The 27,941-nt window shown below is 41.7% G+C and overlaps 1 protein-coding gene across 4 annotated transcripts in view; it reads right to left on the bottom strand.

The window, feature by feature from the left end:
• Window positions 1–57: 57 nt before the first annotated feature.
• KMT5B (lysine methyltransferase 5B) overlaps window positions 58–27,941 on the bottom strand; it is a 53,745-nt gene continuing 25,861 nt past the window's right edge. For 2 of the 4 annotated variants that reach the window (XM_060104283.1, XM_060104284.1), the window contains exons 4-11: window positions 24,376–24,444; window positions 19,873–20,038; window positions 19,381–19,490; window positions 17,312–17,478; window positions 17,019–17,038; window positions 16,801–16,937; window positions 11,032–11,228; window positions 58–4,121 (exon numbers count right to left, since the gene is read on the bottom strand). In XM_060104283.1, the coding sequence (XP_059960266.1) occupies window positions 2,641–4,121; window positions 11,032–11,228; window positions 16,801–16,937; window positions 17,019–17,038; window positions 17,312–17,478; window positions 19,381–19,490; window positions 19,873–20,038; window positions 24,376–24,444 (2,347 nt within the window). In that variant the 3' untranslated portion in view covers window positions 58–2,640. Of the gene's footprint in view, window positions 4,122–9,851; window positions 9,983–11,031; window positions 11,229–16,800; window positions 16,938–17,018; window positions 17,039–17,311; window positions 17,479–19,380; window positions 19,491–19,872; window positions 20,039–24,375; window positions 24,445–27,941 lie in introns of those variants that run through there. The other 2 variants (XM_060104287.1, XM_060104286.1) reach the window with 2 other exon arrangements.

Below are 27,941 nucleotides of genomic sequence, written 5' to 3'. Positions count from 1 at the left end.
ACAGTAATTTGAAAAATGATTGAAAATTGAATACTTTACATATATTTCTATGATCATTTCCTAATTCTTACAATGCCAAAATCTTTACCAATCATTGCATAAGCTCTAGCTAAGTTTTATTGAATGCAACCTCTTCCAAGTGGTCATCAGTGTGTGGATTTCGCCATTCCACACAGTGAAGTTCTACAGCAGAGCTAGACCAGCTCCGAGGCCCCTAACTGTAAAAACGGAAATTAGGTTTCCCTGGAAGGCGCCGGCAGTGGCTGCCGAGCGCTTGTGCACACCAACTCCTGAGGCAGTGACCACCACCTAACGTCACTGCTCGGACCCACGGGAAGGTCAGCCCCCAAAGACGAGGCCTCAATAAAGTTAAACATCATAAATAAATTACTAAAATTAAGCTTAAAAATGGAGAAAAGTGGGAAATGCGGTATTTTGTTACTTTTTCCTTAAGACTGAAATTCCTGAAATGGCTATTGTTGGTAATCCAAGAAAACAGTTCAAGATTTAGTCTCTGAACCTCTTTGAAAGACTCCAAACTATGGTGGGAATAAAAGACGACCCCCTGCTCTCTGGTACCTCCCAGACACAGGGTCTAAGCGTGACCTTCTCAGTGGCCTGAGTCTCCCACTACCACCCAGAGACACCAGGAGGACTGGGTGAGGTTGTAGACTGCTCCGAGTGCCTTGGGACAGACCTTGCAGGGCTGCCCTGCTTCGAGAGGTGAAGAATTCTAGACGGAGCGAGCAAAGGGGGGTGTGAGCAGGCGAGGAGGTCAGCCACTTGCTCCCACATTAATACCTGAGGATGAAACTGCACCGTAACAAACAGGAACGAGACGACAGAAGACTATAGAAGTAATTCCTTGAAGAACAGAAGGAGAAAAAAATTCTAAATTTAAAGAACTTTTATGAATGTTACTAATTTCTATTTGGAACCTACTAGCAATAGTTCTAAGGAACTTAATTTAAATAATGTCCCCAGGAACCTAGAAACTGGTAGGAATCAACAAGTAGTAACAGTAAGCATTGAGGTTTTCTCCACTGGACTTCTCATTACCTGCAGATTCCTTTTAGTATTTAAAGATATGGGCTACTTTTCTAGACACTACACGAATCTCCTAAATTGATTTCACTTAGGAACACTGTATATTTGAAAGTACATGTACACATTTCCCAGAAATAGAGAGACCCACTGGTGTCAAACACCTGCTACAGATTTATATTCTCAAATTCTTTGTCCAATGATTTGTAAAACAATCCAGAGAAATGGAAGGTTGGTATTGAACATAAAGTAGTAATCAAAATTTTGCTCATTAAGTTACTTAAAATTAATTTCTCTTCTCAAAGTGCTTCAAAAACAAATTAAATGACTCCTCTTTTTGTTTAACTGATAATATAGTCAAAAAAATCTTTGATATTTTCATACATAAACTAACATAAGCCAAGAACTCCCACTGATGCAGTGCTTAAAACTATATATTTATAATTTCCTATTTTATTGGCATGAATATTTCTAAACTTAAAAACCTTCCTGGTAAGTTCTTTTAATTTCTTATGACAAAAATTTCTCACAACACACAAATATTTACAACATATACACTGTTTTCAGTTCTTTACACTGAATTTCAAAGACAAACATTTTTTATAGGTTACCACAGAACAAAAGCTGTGACTCATGTTTTTATTTCATAAACTATTATAAGTTAAAGTGAATAGAGTTTTTTAATATTCCTTGTAGCATTTTACAAGTGCAACAGAAAACTTGAAGACCCAAATTAAGATAGCTGTAGTTCATTAGATAATGTTGCTTGTTGTCATCACATTTGTTCACAGCAAATTTTTTGAAAAAATAAGCACCAATCATTCTTGCAAAGAACAATTTTATCTAAAAGGATTGAAAAGTGTTAAATACAAGGTCTTTAATTTACATGACAAGCAATAAATACGCTGTATCGAAACTCATCCTGCACACTGCTACCCTCGTACATATAACGTACTGAAAAGTTAGCTGTCACGCATGTAATTGTTTTTTTTTTTTTTTTTTTTTAAAGAAACCAATTTCACTCCCACCCGACCGATGGTCTGCTATTTAACCAAGGTCACAAACAGTACACCTGGGCCAGCAAACTGTGAAACTGACGAAACTCCAAGGGGGAAACATCTAGCAAATAAATCAAAAAGCCAAAGAACATTGCTGGTGATATTAGCATATACTAGAAAACCTTAATATGCTGCTACCATGATTTGTTTTAAATTATTTTTTAGTCATATATTAAAGAGCCAGTTGATGCTCTTAAAGATAAAAAAAGAAAACTGTGTAGCCACATTATTGTTTTCAACGTCCTGTGTGGAAAGTTGCTATCACTGTACAATTTTGCTTGAGCCTTTATTTTACAACAGGGCTTTACCTCTATAACTCAGAATTGCACATAAGAAGGCTATTTAAAAAGTACAATAAAAATTTGCACAAATCAGACTTTTAAGAAGAGTCAGTACGCTGTACACTTTCTACAGTATTATGCTGATAAGTGAAAAGACAACAGAAGTGCTGCCCCTAAAATGTTTTCAGTTGAGGAGTAACTGACTGGAATTGATTATTTCTTTAGTTATCCCGGGTCGAATTAAGACCAAGAGCTTGCTATGCGTTCAGCCTCAAAGACTGATCTTCTCTTCTCCTGGAAGAAATGTCGATATCTATAGAGTCTTTCCCAACTATGAGCCTCAGTCGCTTAGCTGGAGGAAGAGGGATAAAGTCATCTTCAAAGTCATCATCATAGTCATCCTCCTCCTCATCTCCCTCTGAAGAGGACGAATCACCGGTACTTTCCTCCTCATACTGACTATAGTCATCGACTTCCATGCGCGACTCCAGGAGAGAGAGAGGATCACTACAGCACACCCCATTTTCGTGAAGCCCCTCCGTATACGACCCCCTACTTTCCTCGTCCCGTTTTAGCTGGATTTTTAATTTTGTAGAACTACTGCCTGGTCCTGAGTTAAATCCATTATTAAGCTTTGCTACATAGAGATTATTATCATTTTCATGGTCTTTACTTAACTTGATGCTTATTTTTGAAGAATTCATTCCATCATTCTCTTGGTCATTTGTCTTGCTGCTGCTGTCATGACGCCTACGAAGAGTCAATTTGGGAATCCCAGAGTTATTTTCTAGGATTAACTGTGCATCATACCTAGTGATCCGCCTCTTCTTTTTACTTTTTGCAGTTCGGAAGCCGTCTTTTGTTTTGAAGCTGTCTGATGTGACCACAGAACCACTAACAGGAGAAGGGGGCCAGTCCGTGTAGCTCCCGGGCACGCCCTCCAGGCTGCTGTGCTCGCCCTGGTCAGGGTGGGACCCCACCCCCTCTCGCCCCACGCCAGCTCTGCCAGGGGAATCGTGCACCGCGGCGGATTCCTCTGCTTCTGCCAACTGTCTCCCCAGTTTCCCTTGCCGTGATTTCTTTTTTGACATGCTGCTGTCACTCTTAGGACACTTGGCCTCCCCTTTCTGTGCAGCTTCGCCAGCCAGCTCTTCTTCCTGCACTGCAGGAGCTGGTTGCTCGCCACTGTCTGGGCAAGGTTCCGTCACGCTGCTTTTGTAGCCATCCAACATATTTGGTTCAAGCTTGATGTCGGAGGTCTCCTTCAAATTCATCCTCGTCCTCATGGACCGCCTGGTTGTGTAGGTGCAGGGGGCACCCTCCACGTGTGCAGGGGCGCCTCGCCCGGAGTTCTGCTTGTGCTCCCTCGCTGCGTGTCTAGTTAAGCACCCACTGGCCACTGCGGCCGGGACTGGTCCCTCTGGCTCCTTATCTTTTTTAATGGGCAAATTTTTGTACAGAACTACTTTAGGCTCTTTAAGTACTAAGTTCCCCATTTCGAGTTTCCCCGAAGCACTCTTCTGCTCCAGCCGTTTGCAATGATTTCTTAATTTTATCTTTGAAAGTAAAGGCTTTGCAGGTTTTTTCAGTTTCTTTGGTACCCTGGAATTATTTATAGGAGTTAGCTTAGATGAGGTAGAGTTGGAAGAAGCTGGAATTCTTGACATAGACTGCCTTGTTAATGCTCTGCTCTTGCTGCTGTTCTTTTTCATACCAACTGAAGATTTTCGGTTAGAAGCTGCAAAGTTTAAAAAAAAAAAAAGGATGAAAAACAGTCTTGGTAACATGGTAACGTTCAACAAAACAACGCCAACACCCGGACGATTAGCTATGAAATGTTTAGATTATACAAAAAACGCGGTAGACAGACCCCAGTTGCATTTCTGCCAGCACACAAGCACTTCCTACAGTTTTCCTTTACATTCTAATTTCTGCCTCTAATTTAAGAAGCATCTATTCACTTTCCAGGTATGTAATTTTAGGGTTAAAGAGCTCTTAGCACAGCAAGGACCTGGATTTCACTCTAAGTGTCCTTAATCTATCATGACGACACTAGTCCAAACTGAGTATTTCTTTCCCTGATTTAGTCTTTTACCACATAAAATATTTGAAGTAAAGCTAAGTAAAAATAATATTTTTCTTTCACAAATTCTTCTTAAAATCATCATTTAAAATGTTTCTAAAATCCATTATTCATTAACTCGAAGTATATTACTTGACTAGTAATCCAGAACGGCAACAGATGACTAACGGGCTCTCAGAGACAAATTCTATCACGATGTTTTCAAGTAAGAAAAAGAGATCCTAAGAACCACATATTGTTACTCCCACTAGACATTTACCCCCGAATACCGCACCGTCTAAGCTGTTCCCTTCAGTGCTGTGAGGACCAGCAGGGACTCTGAAGGCTGCGGAACTTACTGGGCCCCTTCCCTCCGCTGACTGCCCGCCGCCGACAATCAAACCGAAAGGGGGGAGAAGCGCACTGCTAGAGTTACACTCTCGAGACAAGGGGGACCCAACTTCCTTCCTCTGGACAAGGGGATGACAACCTACTGGGAATGACAACCTGAGAACTAACATGACAGTTGAACGGCTTCTCAAAAGGCTTGTATGCGACTCAAGCGTAAGGTGGCCGCGTGGTGAGCCTCTGACCTTGCCACTGACTTTCCTTTCCGCCATCTTTGTTTTTCTCTACGTCTACATTTTGGATTTATAGTCATAGTGTTTTACGTGAGTCACTTTCTTGATCACTTAGTCTGCTCCTCATCCCCCACTTGAAAAGCTCTTCCCATCAAAATACCCCTTTAAATCATTCACTAGGGAAGTTGAGATGACCAAACGAATCATCACCACCTCTTGACAGAAAACAGAGGGAATAAAAACCAGGGAACATGGGTAAGCCCAGTACACTGCCCAACAAGACTGCTGCTTACTACACGCCCGAGGGTCGCCAGGGTGACTGCTGTTCCTTCTGCATGGCTGAGCAAGTCAGGTTACCGTTAGTTAGTTTTTAATTGAGGGAGAGGAACAAGAACGCATAACTGCATTCCAGAAATATCAACCCGCCAAGAACAGAAGTCTCTGGACTCAGGAAGACTGGCTCACGAATGGCTTTGGGAATCTCCAAACCAGCAGAATTCCCAGGAGTGAGATCCACTGATTGAACCAAGAACACGCTTATCTGTGCGGGATGCTACCAGGGAGGCAACTTGTTTTTAGAACAGTAGTAGCAGTAAAGTTTGGGTGCCACTCAATTTGAGAACCACCGACGTATTATGAACTGAATTATACAGAACTTACCAGAAATAATTTTTTAACTATAAGGATATTTAGGGACTGCTTTTGCTAAAGGATTTCTTTGTGCTTACAAGGCTTCCTACAAGGTGAGAGTCGATGTGCTTACGATGTAAACACACCACTGCTGGTGCCTGCCTCTCTCAAATGTGGCTATGATGAGACTTTGCTGTCTGTGGCTCTTCAAGGACCATTCTACGACCAAGGCCAGCGGTTCTCATTTCCTACCTGCAACCGCCCCTTCACAATGATCACTTATGCCGTGTATCCTTGACTGCAGGCCCCCGGCAGTGTGGATCCAGCCTGTCCTCCTCAACAGCACCTCTGCCAGCCTCCCTCACGGTCTCCTCGTCCTGAAACCCAGCAGCCCCTTCCAGCCTGTGCCGTTGTTCCCTTCTCTGCAGAATGTGACGCCGCTAGCCATTATTTTTCCTGAAACCCCTCTCTCCTTGGCTGCTTGCGAGAGCACACTCTCCTGGCCTTCCCTCCGTGTCCCGGGCCCTCTTCCTCCATCTGCCCGGTGGACTGCACTCCTCAGGCCTCTGCTATCCTAGGCCCCTTGAAAACTCTACTCAGTCTCCAGGCGGTAAGCAGCCACTCCCCCACGGCTGTCACCATCGATATGCTGGCAGTTCCCAAACCACAGTCGCTAGCCTGATTCTCGCCTTCATTACAGATCCGCATCACCGAAGGTCCATTGGGACCTTGATCGCCTGCTAAGATTGTCTCGTGAGCCCCTCACAAGTCAACATGCCCAAAGGGAACTCACCACCAAGCCTACGTTCTCCATCTTGGTCAATACCACCACCACCCAGCCAGCTGCCCAAGCAGACACGGGGAGGTCATCCTTGACGCCTGCCCTCGCTAACTCGCACCGACCAGCCAGCGGTCCTGTGGAGTCCACTCCTGCAGTGTCGCTAGAAACACCACCTTCTCTCCATTCCTGATGCCACCGTTTCCTGCCTCGACTCTGGCACTAGCTCCCGCCTTTCCTTGCCTCCCTACTGCTTCCCCGACATTCCATCCCCCACCACGCGGCCCAGATGATTCTCCTAGTACGCCACGGCACTTCTGGGCTTTAAACCTGCCAATAACCTAATACCTAAGAATAAAGTCCAAAATTTTAAATTATGCTCACATCCCTTCTTCCCACCTTCAACTCCAGCCTTGATGACCTTTACTGATGCAAACCCTACACTCGTGCCCACGTGTTCATTTGGGACGTTCCCTCTGCTTTGAGCACGGTTCACTTGGCCAACGTCTCCTCCCCTTTTAAGACTCAGCTCAGCAAGCACTTCTCTCAGGAAGCCTTTCACGACTCTACACGTGACAGGCCACCCTGCCTATGGCTCTTCACGGCACCTGGGAGTCTCCTCACTTGGGCCCTGATGTTGAATCACTGGATGAATCTCACTTACGGTGATTTTGCATCTGGGCTCTCCCGCTTCCACCCCTCCTTCCGAGAGGCTCATTGTTAGCCGATTGCAGTGAACCACGGACAAGGCACTTCAGAGTGTGTTTTAAAGAGCACAAGAGAGACTGAATTTGATGCTACGTGTTATTTCAATAGAGAGACTTCACTCACATATTTATGTATTTAACAGTGTATTCTCATTTTGTTTGAAAAGCGTTATCTCAACAAAAGCCCAGCTAAAAGGTGTGCTCAAGTCAAAGGGCAGAAAAGGCACAGGCCGGCCAGGTGAGAGAAATGTGAGCAACTTGCCTAAGCACCCAGGGCCTTCACTGCGCCACGAAGGCACTGCTACACTAGCGCGGGGGGATGGGGGTGAGTGCCAGCAACAGTAGGCTGAGGGAGAGACGGCGGTCACAACGGCGAACTAAGAAAAGTCTATCAAGAGACAGGATCCTGACACAGTGGAGGGAAGGCACGGCCACGGCTGCCCTGGCTTTGGCACTAACACACCACGTGTGGCTCTCTTCCCTCATGGCTGGGACAAATCCCAAATGCATATACCTAGACAGTAATTTCAGGTGAAGATACACATTCTTAGCAATCAGTACATACAAGGTACAGTGCCAAATGGGCAAATTAGTATGATCTCAATCATAATAAGCATTCTCTGAAGTAAGAGCTATTACACTAAGCGAAACCAAGTTCCGGTGGGCTAGCGTGCCTAAGAGCGTCCACCGGTCAGCGGCAGAGATGGGACGTGCACTGAGGTCTGTGGCTCCAGATCTCAAGCTTTTCACCGCACCGTCACACGGCCTCTAAGGGACACCAGAGAGCTATTACGGGGCCAGTCCCAGCTCCTGGGAAAGGACCCAAGGTACAGCTATCGCGGTTCCCTCAGGGTGTCCTCAAAATCATACGGCAGCTCTGTGTGGGCATCGAGAATGACAGCCAGACACGAGAGCAGCAAAACGACATCAAAGCTTCCAGAACGCTCGGGCTGCACCCATGCTCTGCAGTGGACAAGCCCCAGAAACACACACTGTGGAGCCAAGGGAACAAGAGGGCCACACACAGCTTGGCATGTTCCCAACATGAGGATCCAAAAAACCCTCAATAGGATTTTAAAGACTCCAGTTCAAGGAGTCTGTCAGGCACAAGAAGCAGGCTCCAACCTCATGCAACCAACACAGGAGTGAATGGCTGGAAAAGGTGTTGGAAAGGATTCTGAAGCAGCCGGCAGGCTCAGCAGAAAAGTGTTCAGACCAACCAGTGATGTCTGTGGCCGGATAAAGAGTGACAGCTGGTGGCCCAGCCCACTGTCTCCAGGACAGGCGCTCCTCAGTCCAGCTGAGTGAACTTATTCCACTGGTGGGAGGCCTCTGGGACTTGCACCAACTCGTGGCATTTTCAGTGACTCACGTCCAGGACGCAGCACTATGGGGGTGGCCTAGCCACGGAGGCACAAGAGGCCTAAAAACCCCGACTCTTCTAGTCATGGCAGTATAATTCAGGTCTGTGGACTGAATCTGTGAAAATGGCTTTCTTGTCTCCTCTCTGGATGCTAAAGCAAACAGTCAAGTTGTGGTTCTTGAGACACCTTCCAAAAAAGGACCTGCATGGAAGGAAGAAATATTTTTTTCTTCCAACTAGGCAGAAACGTTTCTTTAAAAAGAACAAACACGTTTTTCAAAGAAAGCAGTTCCTCTCTAGCTGTCAGCTGCTTAATTCTAACCAAACTGCAGGATAAGATGGGTACTCGGAATCTATACACAAGATGTATGCCCACGCCCCTTGGAAGAAAGGCTTGGGCACATCTGGCCTTGCATCCACTGCAGTCTCAAAAAGTCTTTTCTTTCAAACAGGTAGAAGGGTTTGGTCAAGACACAAACAGCAAAAGAAATACAGCCTAAAAGAACACATGTAAGAGCCCGAGAAAACACTGCTATGAACATACTTAGTGCACAATGTTCTCAGAGACCACTGGAGCAAACCTCGAGCTCCTTCAGAGCCCTGAGCCACGTCTAGCAGCTGTCACATGACCCTCAAAGCTACTTATGCCAACCCTTGAATTACTCAAGACAATCATCTGCAGAAAAGTAATCTGAATAAAGTAAGCACCCTAATATAAGCAGTCACGGTAAAGTGCTATATTTCTATTCTGTAATGCTGAGACTACAGCTCAAAGGGATTACCTATTCCCTCTAGCCTTTAGGAAGCGGCATTTACAGTCTGCTCTGCATAGTTACTGTGTACTGGTCCCATCCTGGAGCTAAGGCATAAACTCCCCAAGGGAGGGGCCCAAGTCTCATACACTTCTCTCGCTGTTTTTAACAACTAGCAGGCTTTGAACATGTATTTGGTTTATTAGTAAATATCCCATAGATGGTCACATAATAGAACACTCAACACCTTCCAAAAAATTTTTCCTATTTTGATTTTTTAAACTAAGTGGTGTACTGAGTTCAGTATCTACACATCAGTATATGGTTAACGCATAACACAAAACACCCGCACGAACGTCACAGAGCCACGTGGACAGTGTCGTGGCCATCTCCACATGTGGCTGGCAGCACACTCCTAAGTGTTTTTATGTAGACATTTATAAAATGGGCTTCACAAGTCGCCAGTTTCACCAAGGAACCAGACTCAGAAAACAAAATGTTGATTATGCTGCGTTTATTTTTAAAACCAACAATCAACAGTGAATGACAAACTAACTGCTCTTCTTTGTTCACTTTGGACGTTAAAGACTGGAATAGGAATGCGGCATCGCTCTTCCACGGCAGAGGTTACCCCTGGCCTCTGACTCCCAGCAGAAGGTAGAGTCAGGATTCACGGCAGTGACAGTCACCGTCACGGGAGACACCTTCCCTTTTCTTTGGGATTTTCTGTAGTGGAGAGGAGTACCCAGAGTTGGGCTGAAAACATCTGAAGACAGGGAGAAGAGCCTAAAATAATCAGACCTCAGACGGTACTTACTGCTAACAAGTATGTATGGACATTTATAGTGCCAAAACAGGCATACTTTGGGGACCATCAAGTTAAAACTTTTAAACTTTATTCCTATCAGAGACAAGTCAGACTAAGGAGCCTACGGCTTTAGTAGCAACTAGAGAAAACTGGTGTTACCCAGACGAAAAACAGTAGCAACCAGGATGGTGCCAGGACTTCAAGGCTCCACAAACGTGATGTGTTTTCTTGTGCTCACTTAGGATTCTTCTCTTTCTTTTCTCTTTATTCTTCATTCTCTTTTCCCAGTTTCTATCAGGTCTTGCCCCCCCGCCCCACAAGTGGTATCTTAAAGCTTGTTTCTTTCTCCTTTTCATCTCTCTTGCTACTTTCGGTCGAGTGGGTATTACAACACGTCATAGTATAATGACATTCAAACTGCTCCTCTATCACAATTCTGAGTCTGGTAACTGGTGGTTTGGTGAATTGGGTCAGTTCATTTTGAAAATGGCAAGCAAGCAGTAAAAGGGTGGAAGCTTTGAGGCCAGAAGCTATGAATGCCCCAAGTCCATCATCCATCCTAACAGACTGGCCAGGCGCAGAACACGTATGTGCCTGTGTGACGCCACCCCGTCCTTTGTCTTCTTGCGGACCTAACAATATCATTACAGAGAAACTAACACCTTGAAAAGCTTTCTGTCAAACCCATGATGACCCTGGAACACACGATGGAGAATTTAATATCCAGTTACCCAGTATTCAAGAAAAGCAGACAATTTAGTACCATATTAAATCTGGAGGCATGATACAGACTGCTTTTGTGCTCGAATCACTTCTAGAACCTTGCAGTGCCGGTGAAGTGCATGAATCCCAGAGTTTCTCTCCATGTTTAAAAGATCAAAACTATTAGAGCATGCTTTAGAAAGCAAACTATGTGAAAATACTTAAAAAAAAAAAAAGATATGCTTATGGAATCTCCCTTACTTACTTGCATTGTTTGTTTCCTGAGTGGTATCTGCATCAGTGTTAGAGCTGACAGATTGACTGTCTGAACTTTTGCTGCTGTCACCTAACTTTTTAAGCCTATTTAAACGTTTATCTGTTTCTCTGAGTCCATATTTGCTATTGATAACAGGAGCAGGCGCAGGCAGTCCCACTCTGGATTTAAAAGCACCAGTTCCCCGTCTGAAAGAGAAACAGCACAGGTTACACAAACAGCATCCTCACTGACGTAAGCCTGGTTGCTGAGCGCGCTTGGCCACACCAGATCAGCAAGCATGATGAACTGATGAGGCCCTCATCGCCACTGGAGAGCCGCTAAGCCTAGGACTCTCAAAATACATACATATATAAAATTAATGCAAAAAAGCCCCAGATTTAAAATAAAACAATTTGTTATGACTACTGTCAATCAATTGTTAATTGCCCATGAGAAGCTATTGGTTGGACCCTGTAGAGTTTCAAGAGTAGGTAAAAATAAATAAAATTTCAATTTCAAAACCGACTGGTACAATAATTAGGTCTAAACTGTAACTGAAATAACCCACCTGTTAATTATATCCCAGCTTTGTTCTACATAATTTAACGCTACGTTACTGAATATTGAGAATTACAGAATTAAAAGAGGAACCAGCGAATTTCCATAAATTAAGTCACTGCTTAGAAGCTAATGTTAGATACAAACAAATACTAACTGAAATTCTGTATAAGAAGGCGAGGCTACCCTAGTGAAAATCTCACTTCTGGAATAATGAAAACTGTTAAATTCCTCCTTTAAAGTTACTGAATGAACACAGTTAACAAAATGTTACTAAATAGAAGACATTAAAAGGCTTGCTTTTACCACTGGCTAAGAATGATTTGTAACCTGCTTTAGTTATTTATATTTATATAAATTCTAATGAAGTGGGTGCTTAATAAGAAGTCCTCCTAAACTTCCTTAATGAACCTAGCTTTGCAAATCTTTGCTTGATTCAGTGTTATAAAGGTAAATTTCTACTCACTCTGCTCAAAAGAATAAATAAAATATAAATTAATGAGGTTAAAAAATTAAGCGCTACATATTGCATTTAAAAAATGATAAATCTCTTTGGCCAAAATTGCCTTCACTGACTTGCCTTTCACTGGCCTTAGCTTGTTAAAGAAAAGCCATATAATAACAGCTTCTGAACTTGAGGCAAAATTGTGAACGCTTCCCATTATGAAAGCAATATTGCCCTCCAAAAGATCCCATGTGATTTCTTTCTTTCAGGATTTAGATGAGGAGCAAATAACTTTTCTCCTCCAAGGAATGTGAGCATTTCACCTTTTGCTAAGGGAGAACAGAAATTTTATTTTCTCTCCCTCCCTCTTAAACCTCTTGACGCCAGGGAGGAGTACAGACCTAGTCTGAACGCAGGGGCTATGGCTTGGTGACTAAGGTGAGCATTCTTGCCTTCTTTGCCTTCCTAGAATGGATTTGGAATTCTACTTTTATTAATGCTTTTGTAAAAACAACACACATATTGTGGGACTGCCTCAATTCTTTTCCCAAAAGGTGTATTAGAAATCACTGTAAAAGCCTCTAGGTAACATTCACCACGGCAGGCCGACAATTACACTCCACTCCACCATAAAGTATATTCAGAAAGTAAATGCGTATATCCTAAAGGCTGTTTCATTTCAGGTGGACTAAGGAATTAATAAATTTTTTCAGATATTCTGTGCATAACTTGTAATATTTCTGGAAAGATGGGCCTTACTTAAATACAAAATAAATGATCATGGTGGAATTATCTGGAAATTTTTTTTTTTAAGTAAAACTCCCCCATTCATCTGTTTCTCTACTTCCTTTACTTCTTTTTAACTTATGACAGTAACACATGCTCGTGTTTGCTGCCACAGGTGAGACAATCTTAGGCTCTGTCTCCATAAAGCGGAAGTCAATAGTGCTCCCCAGCCAGCCTCCATCCCCAGAGCCCCCCCACCCCGCCCGGGCGCCAGTGCTAACCATCTGCCAGCACCTCATCTTCTGCTCCTTTGCCATGAGCTACACACCTATTCGTATTGTTGTTTCTTCCTAAGCAAACAAAACCCAAAGAGGATAATACCATACATCTTACTCAGCAACCAGCTTGCTTTCTTTTTCCTCCCCCAGCTTTCTTATTACATCATGCACAAGTAAATCTGAATTGAACACGTTTTGAAAGTTGCACCTTTTACACAGACTAAACATTCCATAATCTATTCAAGCACTACTGGTGATTACTGAAACTTGTAGGTTTTTGGTTTTTGCTTGCCACCATGAATGCTGCTGCTACCTTGCTTTGAAACCAAATCCTTACTAACTAATGCTCCTACTTCCATAGGATAGATTCTTCCATATGGAACTGACTGCCAGACAAAAGGGTGTGATTATTTTGAACAAATATTGCCAGATTACTTTCCCAAAAGGTTATAGCAATTTACAGCCCTAGTGACATTGTGTTAAGTGCCTGTTTCTCCACATCCTCACCAGCAGCACAGACTACACTTCTAAATTTTGCCAACTTGATAGCGAAAACGGATACCTAGTTATTGTTTTCCTTGCGTATGGCCATCATTTTCTGTGTAGCATCTTCCTTACCTCTCTTTTCTCTAGTGGAAGTCTGTCTTTTTTTTTAATGAGCTTATAGGAGCTTTTTGTCTTTGGGATATTAACTCTGCCGTGTATGTACTTATTTCCCCCTTCAGTTTGTCATTAACTGACTTTTGCTTTCAGCTATTCAAAAATTTTCATATTCACCACTTCTTGTCTTAACTTCTTTCAGAAGATTTCCACTACCCCAAGGGTAGACGTATATTCTAATTTTTTTTCTAATCACCTTACATTATATTTTTAAATTAAAAATTTTAATCGATCTGGAATTTATCTTGTATATGGTGTGAGATAGGAGTTGAGCTTGGTTTTCTTCCAGGCGCACAATGAATTATGTCACTATTATTTATTAAAGAAATCATCATTTCCCCACGCGTGGTATTAAGACTTCATACACACTCGGCTCTGTTTCAGGAGTCTGTTCATGCATGTCCTCTTATTTGTCCATATCGGCCAGCATCATCAAGTTTTGATCACAACTGTTTCACAGTAAATTTTTAATAAGGCCAACTGCCCCTAACTATACTTTAGAAATTTTTTCTTGGCTATCATCAGACATACTTTCATATAAGCTTTAAAACAATTTGGTCCTTCATATTCATTAGATTTCATTTCTCAAATTTTCTAGAGTGAAATTTGCCGTATTACTTATGAAAGTATTACAATTACGATTTTGTTAGGACGGTTGTTTCCCAGAAGCGCGCGTCAAATGTACCCTGGACGCTGTACCCACGATGTCAGCACCTCTGTAAACCCTCTGTCCGCTCTCCTTCCTGCACTGGGCCACCTCTTTTCACCCTACAGCAACTAGCACACTGTGTGTGTGTCCCTTTCATGGCACTGCCCTCACAGCTGGCACTGTGCTAGTCTTGTTTACCCTGCCTGCATGAGGCCTAACATAAAGTAACTAACTACTCAGTTACTATATGATGAATAATTGAATAAGTTCCTTTGGTCTCATCCTCTCGCCTAATTTCTGGAAAGGCAGAAACAATCTGGTGCTCCTGAGAATTTCAAGAACATTCCCAGCCAACCTTTAAATCAAACTTCCCAAACAGTCTGACAATAGCTGAGCCTACTGCTCTGTATGAGGCCTTTCCATTTAAAAAGGATTTGCCCATGTTTCTATTTATTCCTCACACTAACCCTGTGGAGCAGGCAGGATAGCCCTTCTGACCAGTGAGAAACAGTCTCCTGGAAGAGAACTAATCTGCCCGAGGAACATGACGACACATGGGGTTCTAAACTAGGCAAAGAGCTGGTTCAGGGGTGGGGTCTGGAATCCTGTGTATGTGGTTACATTTTTCAGGACAGCCTCCAAAAGCATATTTAGCATATTACTTACTCCATTCATTCATTCACCAAATATTTATCAAGCACCTATTATATGTCAGGTACTGTTCTGGACGCTGGGAGTACAGCAGTAAATGAAAAAGATAAAAATCTCTGCCTTCATGGAACTTGCATTCTAATGGGAGAATAACCAGAAACCACAAAATAAGTTTATAGCTAACATCTGAATATTAACCGTGTGTGCTGTTTTACATACTTTTCGTGAGATAAATTTAATCCTCACAGCAACCCTATGAGATAGTTTCTAATGTTATCCCCATTTTACAGATGGGGTAATTAAGGCACAAAAGCAGCTAAGTTGCCCAAGATCACACAGCTAATGAAATGCAGAGTCACAGGATTCCAACTGAGGGAGTCTGACGCCAGATTTCATGCACATCACTGTTATACTATGTCATCTCTATAAAATGGTTTTAAAGCATTATTCAACTGTAATTAAACTACTTCATGGATTAAAGGGTCTTTTTGTGGACTGGTCTAAGATTTAACCAATGTTTGAACCATTTTTTTAATTTAGAAAAAGATAAATTTTATCCCCCTGCATTCCCACTCCCTCCCTGCAAAAGGGGTAAAAATTCAGCAGCATCAGGAATAGGTTTTCTGCCCTCCCTTCATGGCAAAGATCCCAGAGCTGGGAGAGAAACAGCTGGGGTTGTACCATGACCCCATGCCTCTGCTCTCTCACGACACAGGGGAAACCGCTGGCTTCCCTGAAAGAAGGGAAACGTGGGCTCTGGGGAATCAGCATTTCTCCCGAGGCCGGCTGGCTGGCGGAGAAGTAGTACCACCGCCTATCTTTGCTTCCATGAGTAAAAGGCTCTGAGGTCAGGCTGACTTGGACTTCTGCACCTGCAGTGTGGCCACACCACCAGCTCTCTCCCAGGACAGCTGTGAGGACTGAATGAGTCAGGGTGAGTAAAGCACCCAGTATAGCACGTAAAATGGGCTCAACAAATCCAGGTGTGCTCATCTGAAGAAGAATATATACATATACACACATATAACCGAATCGCTGTGCTGTACACCTGAAACTAACATGATCTTGTAAATCAACTATACTTCAACTAAAAAAATAAAAACAATAACCAAAAAACCAAATCCAGGTGTGCTCCCTGTGTGGCCTATGACAGCATGGGGGCCTCCCTGCAGCACTGGCCCGGACAAGCTTGTGAAGCTGCCTCTGAGCTCGGACACGCAGAAATCACCACAAGGAGACGAGCAGTGTGGACAAGGAGTCCTGCTAAGTCAGATGTGGGGGATTTCTACAAGGACTCCAGAATCTTGACGGGTCACAAAAAGAAGTTCTTCACCAAGTAACAGAACTTAGAAATTATTAAGAGCATGTGCCTCAAAACATAACAATTCCAGAAGACCCAGCTTGGCAGTACCCAAGACAACCTCAGGGTTTTTACATGATTAGCAGTGGTGAACTTCACTGGCCATTTTCGGAGCAACCCCACCCTGGCACCGTGTGTGTGTGGGCGCGTGCGTGTGCATGTGTGTGTAAGGTATTTTCCATTCTCTCTTTAAGCATATTTGCATTCTGATTAACTCATAATGATAACTGCTGGTAATGATTTTAACATTTTAAAGGGCCAGGTGCTGGGGCCCCTGAATAGTTCTGTACTCTTTGGTTTTGCTTATGCATGCTGTACTGGGTACAATGCTGTAGAACATAAAAGACTATCCCTTATCATTTAAAGGATGAGAAGATAACGTGAGTTCATGCTCATAATCATCAGGTGGTTAAAAGAATGCAAGGGCCAAATATCTTACTTAATACTTTACCTTTCACAAGTGTAACACTCGCAGAACTCATTATTTTCTCCAAAAAACCCATCTCCATAATAACAAGAAATTTCTTCTCCAGGTTCAATATCTCTTAGAGCCTTCACACATGCTGTATCCCGACCAGTTGACACAAACTGAAATAAAATCAACTCATTAAGAAACTCATACCTGAAACAAAAACAAAATACTTGAGATAAAATATTTTTTATGCTTACCTTACAGTTAGGTCTGCAATCTGAAAAATGTCCAAAAGAAAAGTCAATTAACTGTAGATAAGATCTGAAACACGAACAATTACAGAAATCTGAAATAAGCTTTCCAGATAACTTTACCAACTTTTGATAGAAGTTTCAGGTCTTAAGTTAAACTACAAGAATATTTATTTTAATAGGTTTATGCAAAAAGAAGAATTTCTATTTCCAACCCTCCTTTAAAGGAAGATAAGGTCATTCTAAGTTTTAGCAGTGCTACCCAACACTAGAGCTAACACCTTAGAAACAGAGCTTACCATGGTTTATAAACGCAGCAGGACCAAGCCAGAGCTGAGCACAGTTTTTCCTTGTGGAATACATGACACTGAAGTCGTTTTCTCCATGTCTAAGTAGCATGTTCTCCTCAATTTCTGAAAGTTCGGCAATACAACCCACCAGTAATTCTATTTTGTCATTTCGTTTCCTATTTAAAATATGTGATGTTAAAAATTACTAGTAATTATAAATCGTAAGGCTTCTTTTAATAAAATAAGCCTGTCCAATAAACACCAGAAATCGAGAAGACTTAGCTGTGCATGTTCTAGCTGACTCACTTGGATCCCCACCTGGATGTCATCTCCTTCTCCCTGGAAGCCCCACAGCCTTGGGCACAGTTACTTGTGCAGCTAGCTGCCTTATCCCTACCAGAGACTAGAAAGTCCACACTAGGAATCGTGCTACCTACACCTCTGAATCCCCTACCGGACCCAGCATAGTGCTTTGCAGGCAGAAAGGACTCAAAGACCCACTGCACTGCATTCAACTTGCTGACACTGGGGAAGGAGACAGAGACAAGCAGCAGAAGGGTCGGGAGAGCCCGGAACTGGGACGCCGCCCTGCAGAGCAGCAACGGCGAATGTCATGCAAGCCAAACAGGCAATCGTCAGTGTTCTAGCAGCCGCAGTAAGGAAGGAAAAACAGGTGCAAGTACTTTCAGTAACAAATGTTAACCCAATATAACCCAAATGCTATTTCAGCAGGTAATCAGTATGAAATATTAATGAAAAATATTTACAATTTAATATAAAATCGCACATGTATATCACATTTGTAGCACTTCTCAATTCAGACTAGCCACATTTCAAGGGTTCAACAGCCACCCGTGGCTGGTGTTCATGGTGCTGGACGGTGCAGCTCTAGAACCCAAGACCTCAAACCTCCACAGCCATGTGCAACACGGAGCCACGGGAGCCGATGAACAGGCTGGATACCGTCCCACAGCAAACAGATACACTCACTCACGTACACACACCCACACAAGAAGCCCAGGAGAAAGGCTCTTTCCCATTCCATTTTCAGGTACCTGACCCTAAAATTTTTGCTATAAAAAATACCAGGGGTGGTGTAAGAGAGGGGTTACATGTTTCTTCTGGGAGATAAGGCAGGGCACAGGCATTAGAGGAAAGATATAATCACATATTCTCTCTTTCATGTATGGCTTTTATCCCTCCTAGCTGGGCTCAACTTTACTACTTTTATTTAAGCTGGCACACATATGTATTTTGAAGCAGGCATTGTGCTGGGAAGCTTCTACGTACAAAATTCCTACATAATCTTTCTTAGAGGCCAGTAAAAGACTGACTCTGGAAGCCAGGTTATTCAACCCCAGCATCCCTAACCTTTCAGTAGTCCTTGAGCAGGCATCCAGACTCAATAAAAGGAAAACACAAAGCATTCTGGCTTAGAGCTAGGATCTGGTTCAACTCAGACTTCTTCTTTTTTACAAAAAAAAATTTTTTTTTTTTTTTTTTTTTTTTTTTTTTTTTTTTTTTTTGCGCTATGCGGGCCTCTCACTGTTGTAGCCTCTCCCGTTGTGGAGCACAGGCTCTGGACGCGCAGGACCAGCGGCCATGGCTCACGGGCCCAGCCGCTCCGCGGCATGTGGGATCTTCCCGGACCGGGGCATGAACCCGTGTCCCCTGCATCGGCAGGCGGACTCTCAACCACTGCGCCACCAGGGAAGCCCCAAAAAAAAAATTTTTTTAAGTCTTTATTGAATTTGTTGCAATACTGCTGCTGTTTTATGTTTGGTTTTTTGGCCCCGAGGCAGGTGGGATCTTCGCCCCCCAACCAGGGATCGAACACGCACCCCTGCATTGGAAGGCGAAGTCTTAACCACTGGACCTCCAGGGAAGTCCCCAACTCAGACTTCTAATTTCACCGTCCCGACCCCAGTCACTGGGCTGAGGCACCTGTACTGCACTGGCTCCTTTAGGGTAAGCTCTGGCCTTATTCCTTCCTACAACTTTCTTAGCACATGAACAGTAATTTAAGAGAGAACTTTAAACAAAATTACTTTACAGGTTTATGCTAGTGTAATAGTTACCACTCTTTTGTTGCAACAATTTTGGCTCCATTTTGTTCCGATGAATATCTATTACAAGGCAATATTTCAAATCCACTGTCGGTTGCAAACATTCGCAAGTAAATAAATACCTAAAACAGAAAAAAAACACACTGATACCTACTTTACATTATGTATCTTGCTAGACTTCCTCAGAATTATAAAAGCAAACCACCACCAACAATGAAAAAATTTAAGATTAAGTAACAAATTTTGTTATTTTAAAATTTCCCATACTTGTGTACCTGGTGACTTGGCTATGTTACTCTAAAAGTTCACAGTAAGTTTCCCTTCTGGATGACAGTTTTCTCTATGGATAGTCATACAAGTTATCTGATGTGTTATTAGGTCTTCATATTGATTAGTTTTATGAAAATTTGATTTAAAATTTCAGTGTTCCCTAAAATTTAGGCTTTAGTTTCCTTTACGCTTATCCAAACAGATAAATAGTATTAATTTGGTTAATAAACTCACATGTTCCTTGAATAATTTCTCCTGCATTTTGTTCTTGTTGAGAAAATAGTGCCGTGCCCACTCTCCTGAAGTCAGACATTTGAAGGCTTTCTCCAAGTGCTCATCTTTCTTGAAACGTTCAATTACTTCCTTTAGTTCTTCCTGTCTTCCTTTAATAGGCCGAAATCTGAAAGAAATCAGAGTAACTTTAGTTTTCTTCCATCATCCTTGGGCCACTGCTTAAGAGATCTTGAGAAAAAAGTAAGCTAAAAACAGCCAGACCTAACAAAAGAGTAATAATAAGTAATCTTGATAATTATTACTAAAGTAATATTGATCACCAGGAGATATAATTTCTCTTTCTTCAAACTATACTTTAATATTTTTATTTCAGTTAGCTCATTAACTGAGAGGTGACCAGGTGATTCAAATGAAAGCTGTCTGATTCAGGCTTTTATAACTAGTCATCTACTTTGGGAGGTACAAAACAATAGATCTAGAATAGAGCTCATCTAATTGAGTTAGAATGACAAGAATTTTTTAAAACATGCAGAATCAAGCCAGAAGAGTGCAAGGCAATAAGCTTCAGAAGAAGGATGAAGCAAACAAAATCATGCCATAAACAAAAACATCCTCTATGTACATAGTGAGAAAAACCCCAAACTAAGCATCCCAACAGGTCTTGAAACACACCTTGATGTTCCAACATCCATGTCAAATTAATCTTTGATAACTGCGTTCAGAGAACAAAAAGTGTGCAAAAGTACAACTCTAGCGGTGATACTGTTGTGGTGGTGATGGAAGGAAAAACTGTTGGGGTAGAATTTTAGAAGGCTTCCATGTAAAATCAGCTATAATGACTACAGAATATCACATGGCTATGCACATATTAACACATGGTACAATCATGGCCCAAGTAAAACTTAAGTTGTACTCATTTTAAAGCTATGTTCTCAATAAAACATGTAATATGATTAAAGGTACTTGGATCTTAATTCCAAAATTTCTTCTCATGTCGATTTCATCTGGTCTACTTTCCAAAATAAGGTTTGTTTTTTTTTAAAATTAACATCCAACAAAACAAGGAATTACAGACTGTTCTTCAAATAAAATACATTAAGAAAAAAATATTAGTGTCTCAGGAGAAAAACTATTTGAACTATGAATCTTGCTCTAGCATCTAAAACTGCACATTGCAGACACCTGAGAATTCTAAACTGAGATAACATCTAGCATAGACTCCAGCGAAGGAAGCATTCAAGCAGTATTTTGTTTTCCAAATAAGCTATCACAAATGTATTCATCACATTTCAGTAAAATTTTAAGCCACAATATTTCACCGAGGCTTATTTATTAGGTGCTGTTTCCACATATGCTACGGTGGAAAATATAAGCTAGAAGACATGGCTACTGTTCTTGAAGGTAAAATTTTGCTGGGACCGAAAGACATATTCATGCATTGAACAGATAAGCAAGGCATCAATATGCAAATGCATGTTCATGTGGTACAAACAACACTGCTGCAGCACTTTAAAGTATGGAAATTATAACTAAGGTGTAAGGTCTGTTTGGGAAGGGGGCAGCTTGGAGTTGACTTTGATACGGGCAATGAGGAAAGTGGTGAATTTAGATTTCTAAAGAAAAAGCAGAATATTACTATAGGCAGGAAGGAATCAAAAGAAGGAAGGCAAAGTGAGAGAAGTTCTAAGCAGAGGATCTTAAGGCTTGATTCAGAGATGACAGGAGCTGAGGGAGTCAGCTGGCGAGCAACAGTAAAGGAGAGTTCTAGAACAAGGAAGAGGGGAGACATGAGGAACAGGACAGTAATACAATTTGCTAGGCAGGATCTCCAGAGGCCTTCAGATGTGTGAGCGTGCTGACACCTCTAGGAACTTACTAGCTGCAGACTCCAGTTTCAGTAAGCTCTTACGGCTACTAAGTAAACGATCTGAAGGAGTTCTAGAGACATCATGTGAAGAAACGGACAATATGCCCTGTTTCATTTCCCGTTTCAATCAGTTAGCACACCAGCCCTCACAGACAGACGAGTGGAAGTCCTTTAGACAATTCCGAATGTCTTTAACTAGGCTGTCAGACTATGGTATCAGAGAACCACTAACATAAAGATTTGCAGAACTGTGAAAGTATCCAAACTTCCATACAGTTATAATATTAAACTACTTACTTGCAGCCATCATTAAGTGATTTCGTCAAGATTGGGTTTCTCTAAGAAACCCAGTCTAAATCCTTCTGGCTGCAACCCTACACCGCGGGGTTATTTGCAAATGAAGGACAGATAAGACCACCAAGCAGTTGTTAGCTAAGGCACACCACTCCAGGCAATACAAAGTGATGGGAAACAGATAACCGGGAGTTTTACGCAGTAAACAGAAAAGCAGTAGTTCACTTTGAGCAAATACGATGAATCATCCACGATGTTAAGTGATGGACGGGGCTACAGACGACAGGAGCCAAGCAATCTTTACATGTTCAACGTGGGACTGACCCACGGTGACACTTGTAAAATAAATGCATGGCTCGACACATTAGAGAGCAAGAGTCAGGACGAAGTTCACCTGAAGATCTTAAGAACATGCCAGAAAATAAGTCACAGACCTGGAATGGACACCGGCTATTCCTGACAGGTTTTACGTGTGCTCTCCGCTTCCTGAAACCTCCTCCCTATCTAATAATGCCTTTCAGCTATCCTTTTGTTTACTCTTTGTTCATGATGTCAAACAATTTATATGCTAAAACCAACACAAAATAATCAACTCTTGAGTTAATAATATTCTGCCTTCCACATATCCTGTGACTTTTATTTCTGCTTTCCTGCCTTCTACTGCCTCAAACACAAACCCCCAAAACTGTCCCTTGTTGCCCACTAGGCAAGAACCTCTACTTTACTTAAAATGTAATTTACTGTCAAAACTTACTGTCACAGTTGGCTGCTATAGGCGTGAAATGACAGTGAGGCAAAGGAGGAAGAAAATGGTTCTGGGTGCAGATGGGAAGGGGAAGAGACAGTTGTTTTCGATAACCCTATAGAAGAACATCAAAATCACCTGGCTGACAGTTCCAGTCAAATCCCATTGTAACAAAAACTGCGGGGAAATAAAAATTATTTAATAACATAAGATTGTTACAACTATTAGGGCCAGAGCAAAAGGCACTGAGGACCTTAGAAAAAATTAATTTTCTATCACTGAATAGAAAAATACGCTGTCCTCTCCTTAACCACAATCACTCTAAATCTCCCAGACGAATTGCACAAAGCTATCCTTACGCCATGGCTCCTAAAGCTAGGAGAAAATTTAGATTATCTAAAAATTATCTCTTGTTCCATAAATGAGGAAAATAAGGCCCAATGAGGGCTAACTGCTGGAAGGACTGGGACTGTTACCCAGGCCTTTCTCGGCCCTGCTCTTATCTGAACCGCGAGAGCCCTCTTGTGTCGCTCTGTCAGGAGAACAGGGTCTGACTTGTATTTACCGCTGAGCGCCAGCACTGAGCTCGGCCAGAGACAGCGCTGACCGGTACCCTGACAGCGCCGTTAAAGGGGTGGAAACAAATTGACTATTTGGGGGTGGGGTGGGGTGGGGTGGCCTGGGATGGCAGGGGAGGCAAGAGAAACAGGTATTCGGCATTTCCACACCAATGTGCCCCTCTTCCCTCTTAATATTTAACATTTGCAACTTTAAATAAACCAAACATTTATTTTTCTCTTTCCACACCTCTCTGATCAATGGCTGGTATATGAAATTTAAAAATATGTCATTTACAATTATTTACTACTAAAAGGGGCAGGAAAAAACATATGAATTCACACTCCCACACACCTGTTCCCCACTCTTTCCAGAGACTGACTTCCCAGGTTTTCTTGCTATTTGGTTTTTCTGTTTCCAAACCCAAGAGACCACTGTGGCAATGAAGAAAAGTTGCAGATTTGTATTAGCTGCACTACCGTGCCCTTCCATTAGCATGTACAACCAAGAGCTACTGGAGGGAGGGGAAAGAGGAGGGGGGACAGAAAAAAGGGAGCAAGGGAAGGAGGGAGGAAGAGAGAGAAAAATGCTCAAATATTTAAGATATAAAATAAAACCATGAGTCAACATCGTGAACACATTTCCCCCTTGAAGAAAGATTAACTGCGAACTGACAGTTCGTAGATGCCGAGTGGAGGAGTCATGCTAGGACCACAGCTCTTCATTCCTTCTTGACCTGAAAATAAACAGCAACCAGAAACATACCTGGCTGAGTCCTGCAATCAGTGCTCAGCTAATCCCATGGAGTGACTCCTGATCTTTGGATGAATGATTTCTCTTAAAATTACCCTGTTATGGAGTACAAGTGGTTTTTTAAATATAGCTATTACTACGACCAAACTATTTTAAAAGGTTTGCAAAATGTTCTAAAAATCGTGTTTATGCTGACACCTCCAATTACTTAACATAAAAGAACATTTATAAAGGCTGAAACAGGTTAGTTTGTATCTTATTACTGTTTGTAATGCTCTCTACCTACCTCACAGGGTTGTTGTGAGAAAAACTGTCAGATTTTGAAAAATGCCTTGAGCTCCTCGAAGGAAAGGCGCTATATAAATGCAAAAACAAACAACAACAATAAAAAACTATTTGTATAATTTGTACTTGTAATTTCTAAACAGACTTACAATATTGGTTGTAGCAGAAATCCCTAAAACGCTGTGATATTCAAGAACTTTATGAAGCCACGGGTTGGCCTAGCATGATAACAAAGTCCAGGAAGCTAGAACGCTTTCCTTCCCACATAACATCATTTTACCCTTGATTATATTAAGTTAGAAGGTTGAAAAATTTCTTTATGCTTTCTAGTCAAGCACTTGATTTTCAAGAGGCATTTAAAGTGATTTATAAATTCATATTCAACGGTGGATACGAATAATCAAATATATAAGGAAAATAAAAATTAGACGGTTACAGTAGTGGAAGGATGAGTAAGGACTACACAGGCTGAAGTCTGTGCCCTGAGAGGACTCTTCCCATTTCTTTACAATGTGATGTCCCCCAACTCCTCAGGATACCACGAAATCGCTGGTCACGCAGCCTGAACGAGGGCGCATTACTGAAAGCATCCATTCCTGCTTCGCTACATTCATCTCTCCACTAGCTTTTTAAAAAAAATTAGAGGTATTACTAACAACTCTATTCTCTGGTTAAAAGGAAGAATTTAAGTTTCATAACTGACAAAAGTCAACTAAATTGAAACATTTCCCAATAAATTGAAATTACTCTTTTGTTTATGCTTTTTCTAGGCATTCATGCCACAACTCTGACTGCCTTCTTAGTAAATACAGGGATATGTTAAGAGTAAAAACATAAGCAATTCATAATATAGCCAAATAATTAAATATCTACTGTTTCTGAACAGTATTCCTGAAGGTACAACTGAAATAAGTAGAAAGGAGGAGGAGGGCATAAAAAAAGAGGAACTAAGTTCAAATCACAGAGGTATAAACGTGAGAACAAAGAGACCACTTATGTAAGTAACAGACGGACAGTTTGGAGAATTAAAACCCAAAGCTCCAATCACGTCCTCCAGTCACTTCTTTTGCACCCCAAAGAAAGAGAAGTCCACAAAAAGCTAATAATTTAAGAAATATTTATGGTTATTCAAATAAAGCACTATAGATTTTCCTTATTGTCTATAAAATACCTTTGAAAATGGGGTGACATTCTGGCAAATTCTTGCTCAGAAGATAAAGAACTGTAAGTGATAATTTTCAAATAAATCCATTAAGATTAAATGAAAATGTATATACCTTTCATTAAGATTAACAAGCTTCATTAATAAAAATTCTGTATATTCCCCAAATGTCAGTTTACGAGAGTCTGTTAAAATACCTCTGGAATGAATGCCTCTGCTGAAAGGCGGAGAGCACACCTTGCTTTGACACAGCAACATCAACTGCTCAACCGCACTGGCCTAAGTGCAGACACTGTTACAAAGCCAACGTAGTCTAACCAGGGAGCAGTAGTATTATCTACACCATGAACGGCTATTTTAGGAAGTGTCTGAGTAGCATTAAATGTTGCACTGGAAAATATGAATTTAGAGGTACTTGGATATGGTAAGGTCTTAAGTTTTAACAGTATCTGTGTGGTAAACCTAAACTTGACATTTTAGGATTACATGTTTTAAAGTGAGCCCTAGAAAACGACTGATAAGGAACTTTCTATCCATTTATCACATCGGGACAAAGCTCAGTAGGCTAGACGGTTTAGGACCTTGCTTCCCAACTGTAATTGGGAGCATGTTAGAAATGGAGACTCTCAGGCCCCACCTCACAGTTATTGAATCAGAACCTGCATCTTAACAAGATTCCCCAAGTGACTCATATGTAAACTAATTAAAAGCAGTTGTCAAGGAGGACTTTTTACAAAACATGAGTTATTTTCTGTTGCAGAACCCAGTAACAGGTAACTCTTCATCCTCTGGAACAGTCAAAGCATGGGGGCTTCTGAATACATGGAGTTCTTTCCCAAGCCGCTACAACTTTTGTTGTAATTCTGATGGAAAAGTTTTTAAAATGGTTTATTTGCTTCCATGTTTCAGTATACAAGGCATAACGAACTGAATCTGTTTCAATGATGACTCCAGGCCATAATTATGGGCCTTTGTGTAATATTCTGTACGCCACTAGACTGTTCTGTGAAACAGTGAATCACATTTCTTACCTCGGAAAAAAAAAGGCTAACAGGTGAGTTAAATACTATTGGATAGTAGGAGAATGAGCCCTGGTCTCTTGGGTTCACTGGGAAATAGGGGATGTGGGCTTAAAATAATGCAAACTAGATTTTTTTTGTGTGTGTGTGTTACGCGGGCCTCTCACTGCTGTGGCCTCTCCCATTGCGGAGCACAGGCTCCAGACGCGCAGGCTCAGTGACCATGGCTCAGGGGCCCAGCCGCTCCGTGGCATGTGGGATCTTCCCGGACTGGGGCACGAACCCGTGTCCCCTGCATCGGCAGGTGGACTCTCAACCACTGCGCCACCAGGGACGCCCACAAACTAGATTTCTAGTTGGACACTAGGGCATCCAATTCTGCTGATTTTCCAGAGAACAGCCATCCATTTGCCTATGTAGAAAATTTAAGTATGTGCCCCTCTGACGGCAGGGAACTATTTAAATAATCTCTCAAGTCCATTCCAACTTTCACTTCGTTTTAGTAAGTAAAGATATATGATGACAGGAAATTACACGAAAATACCAAAGGCACGTTTTAACCTGAATTACTTCTTTTGGGATTTAGAATATAATTGATAAATGAATTATCTTGTTTTAATTCTAGCAAGGGACAGAATTAAAATAGGAAAAAACGGACACACGATTTTCCTCTAATCACCTGCCCCCAATTAATTACTGGTGACTACCCCCCTGGTGATCAAGTCCCTCTAGGGCAGTCACTGACACTGCAGCTATGGTAAGAGTGAACAGTGGTCCAGAACTTGTTCCACATTCTAAATCCCTGATGTTAGGCTTTTCTATCACTCGAAAGCCTTTGCCATGGAAGTTAAGAGGTAACAAAAAGTTGTAAAGTTCTGATTTAGTGCTCGCTGGCAGTTAATTATGAAATTATCTAAAGGCCTTTTTGGGAGCGAGATGATGTTTAAGAGAATTAGAATAAAGAACTTTAAAGGGTGACAGATTTCAAGAGTTACGTAGTATTTTATACAGATGGCATTTGATACTCAGTAAAGTGGTTACACATCTATGTTCTTACCTGCATACAGAATATAAGCACATGTCTTTAAAAATATTCACTCTAACTTATAATGACTAGCTGAGTCTCAAAGATAAAACATAATGGCAAAAATGGGACAGGGAGGGTGGGAGGGAGGGAGATGCAAGAGGGAAGAGATATGGGAACATATGTATATGTATAGCTGATTCACTTTGTTATAAAGCAGAAACTAACACACCATTGTAAAGCAATTATATTCCAATAAAGATGCTAAAAAAAACCCATAATGGCAAAATTCCCTATATACAGTGGAAAGTATTTGAAAGAATAAGTTTGTAATAAAATCATGAAAAAAACTGATGCAACCT

This window comes from Mesoplodon densirostris, chromosome 7, assembly GCF_025265405.1.
Source record: "Mesoplodon densirostris isolate mMesDen1 chromosome 7, mMesDen1 primary haplotype, whole genome shotgun sequence".
Lineage (NCBI taxonomy): Eukaryota > Metazoa > Chordata > Mammalia > Artiodactyla > Ziphiidae > Mesoplodon > Mesoplodon densirostris.
Note: the sequence above shows the minus strand (reverse complement) of the source record. Positions and strands in the feature narration are given on the sequence as shown.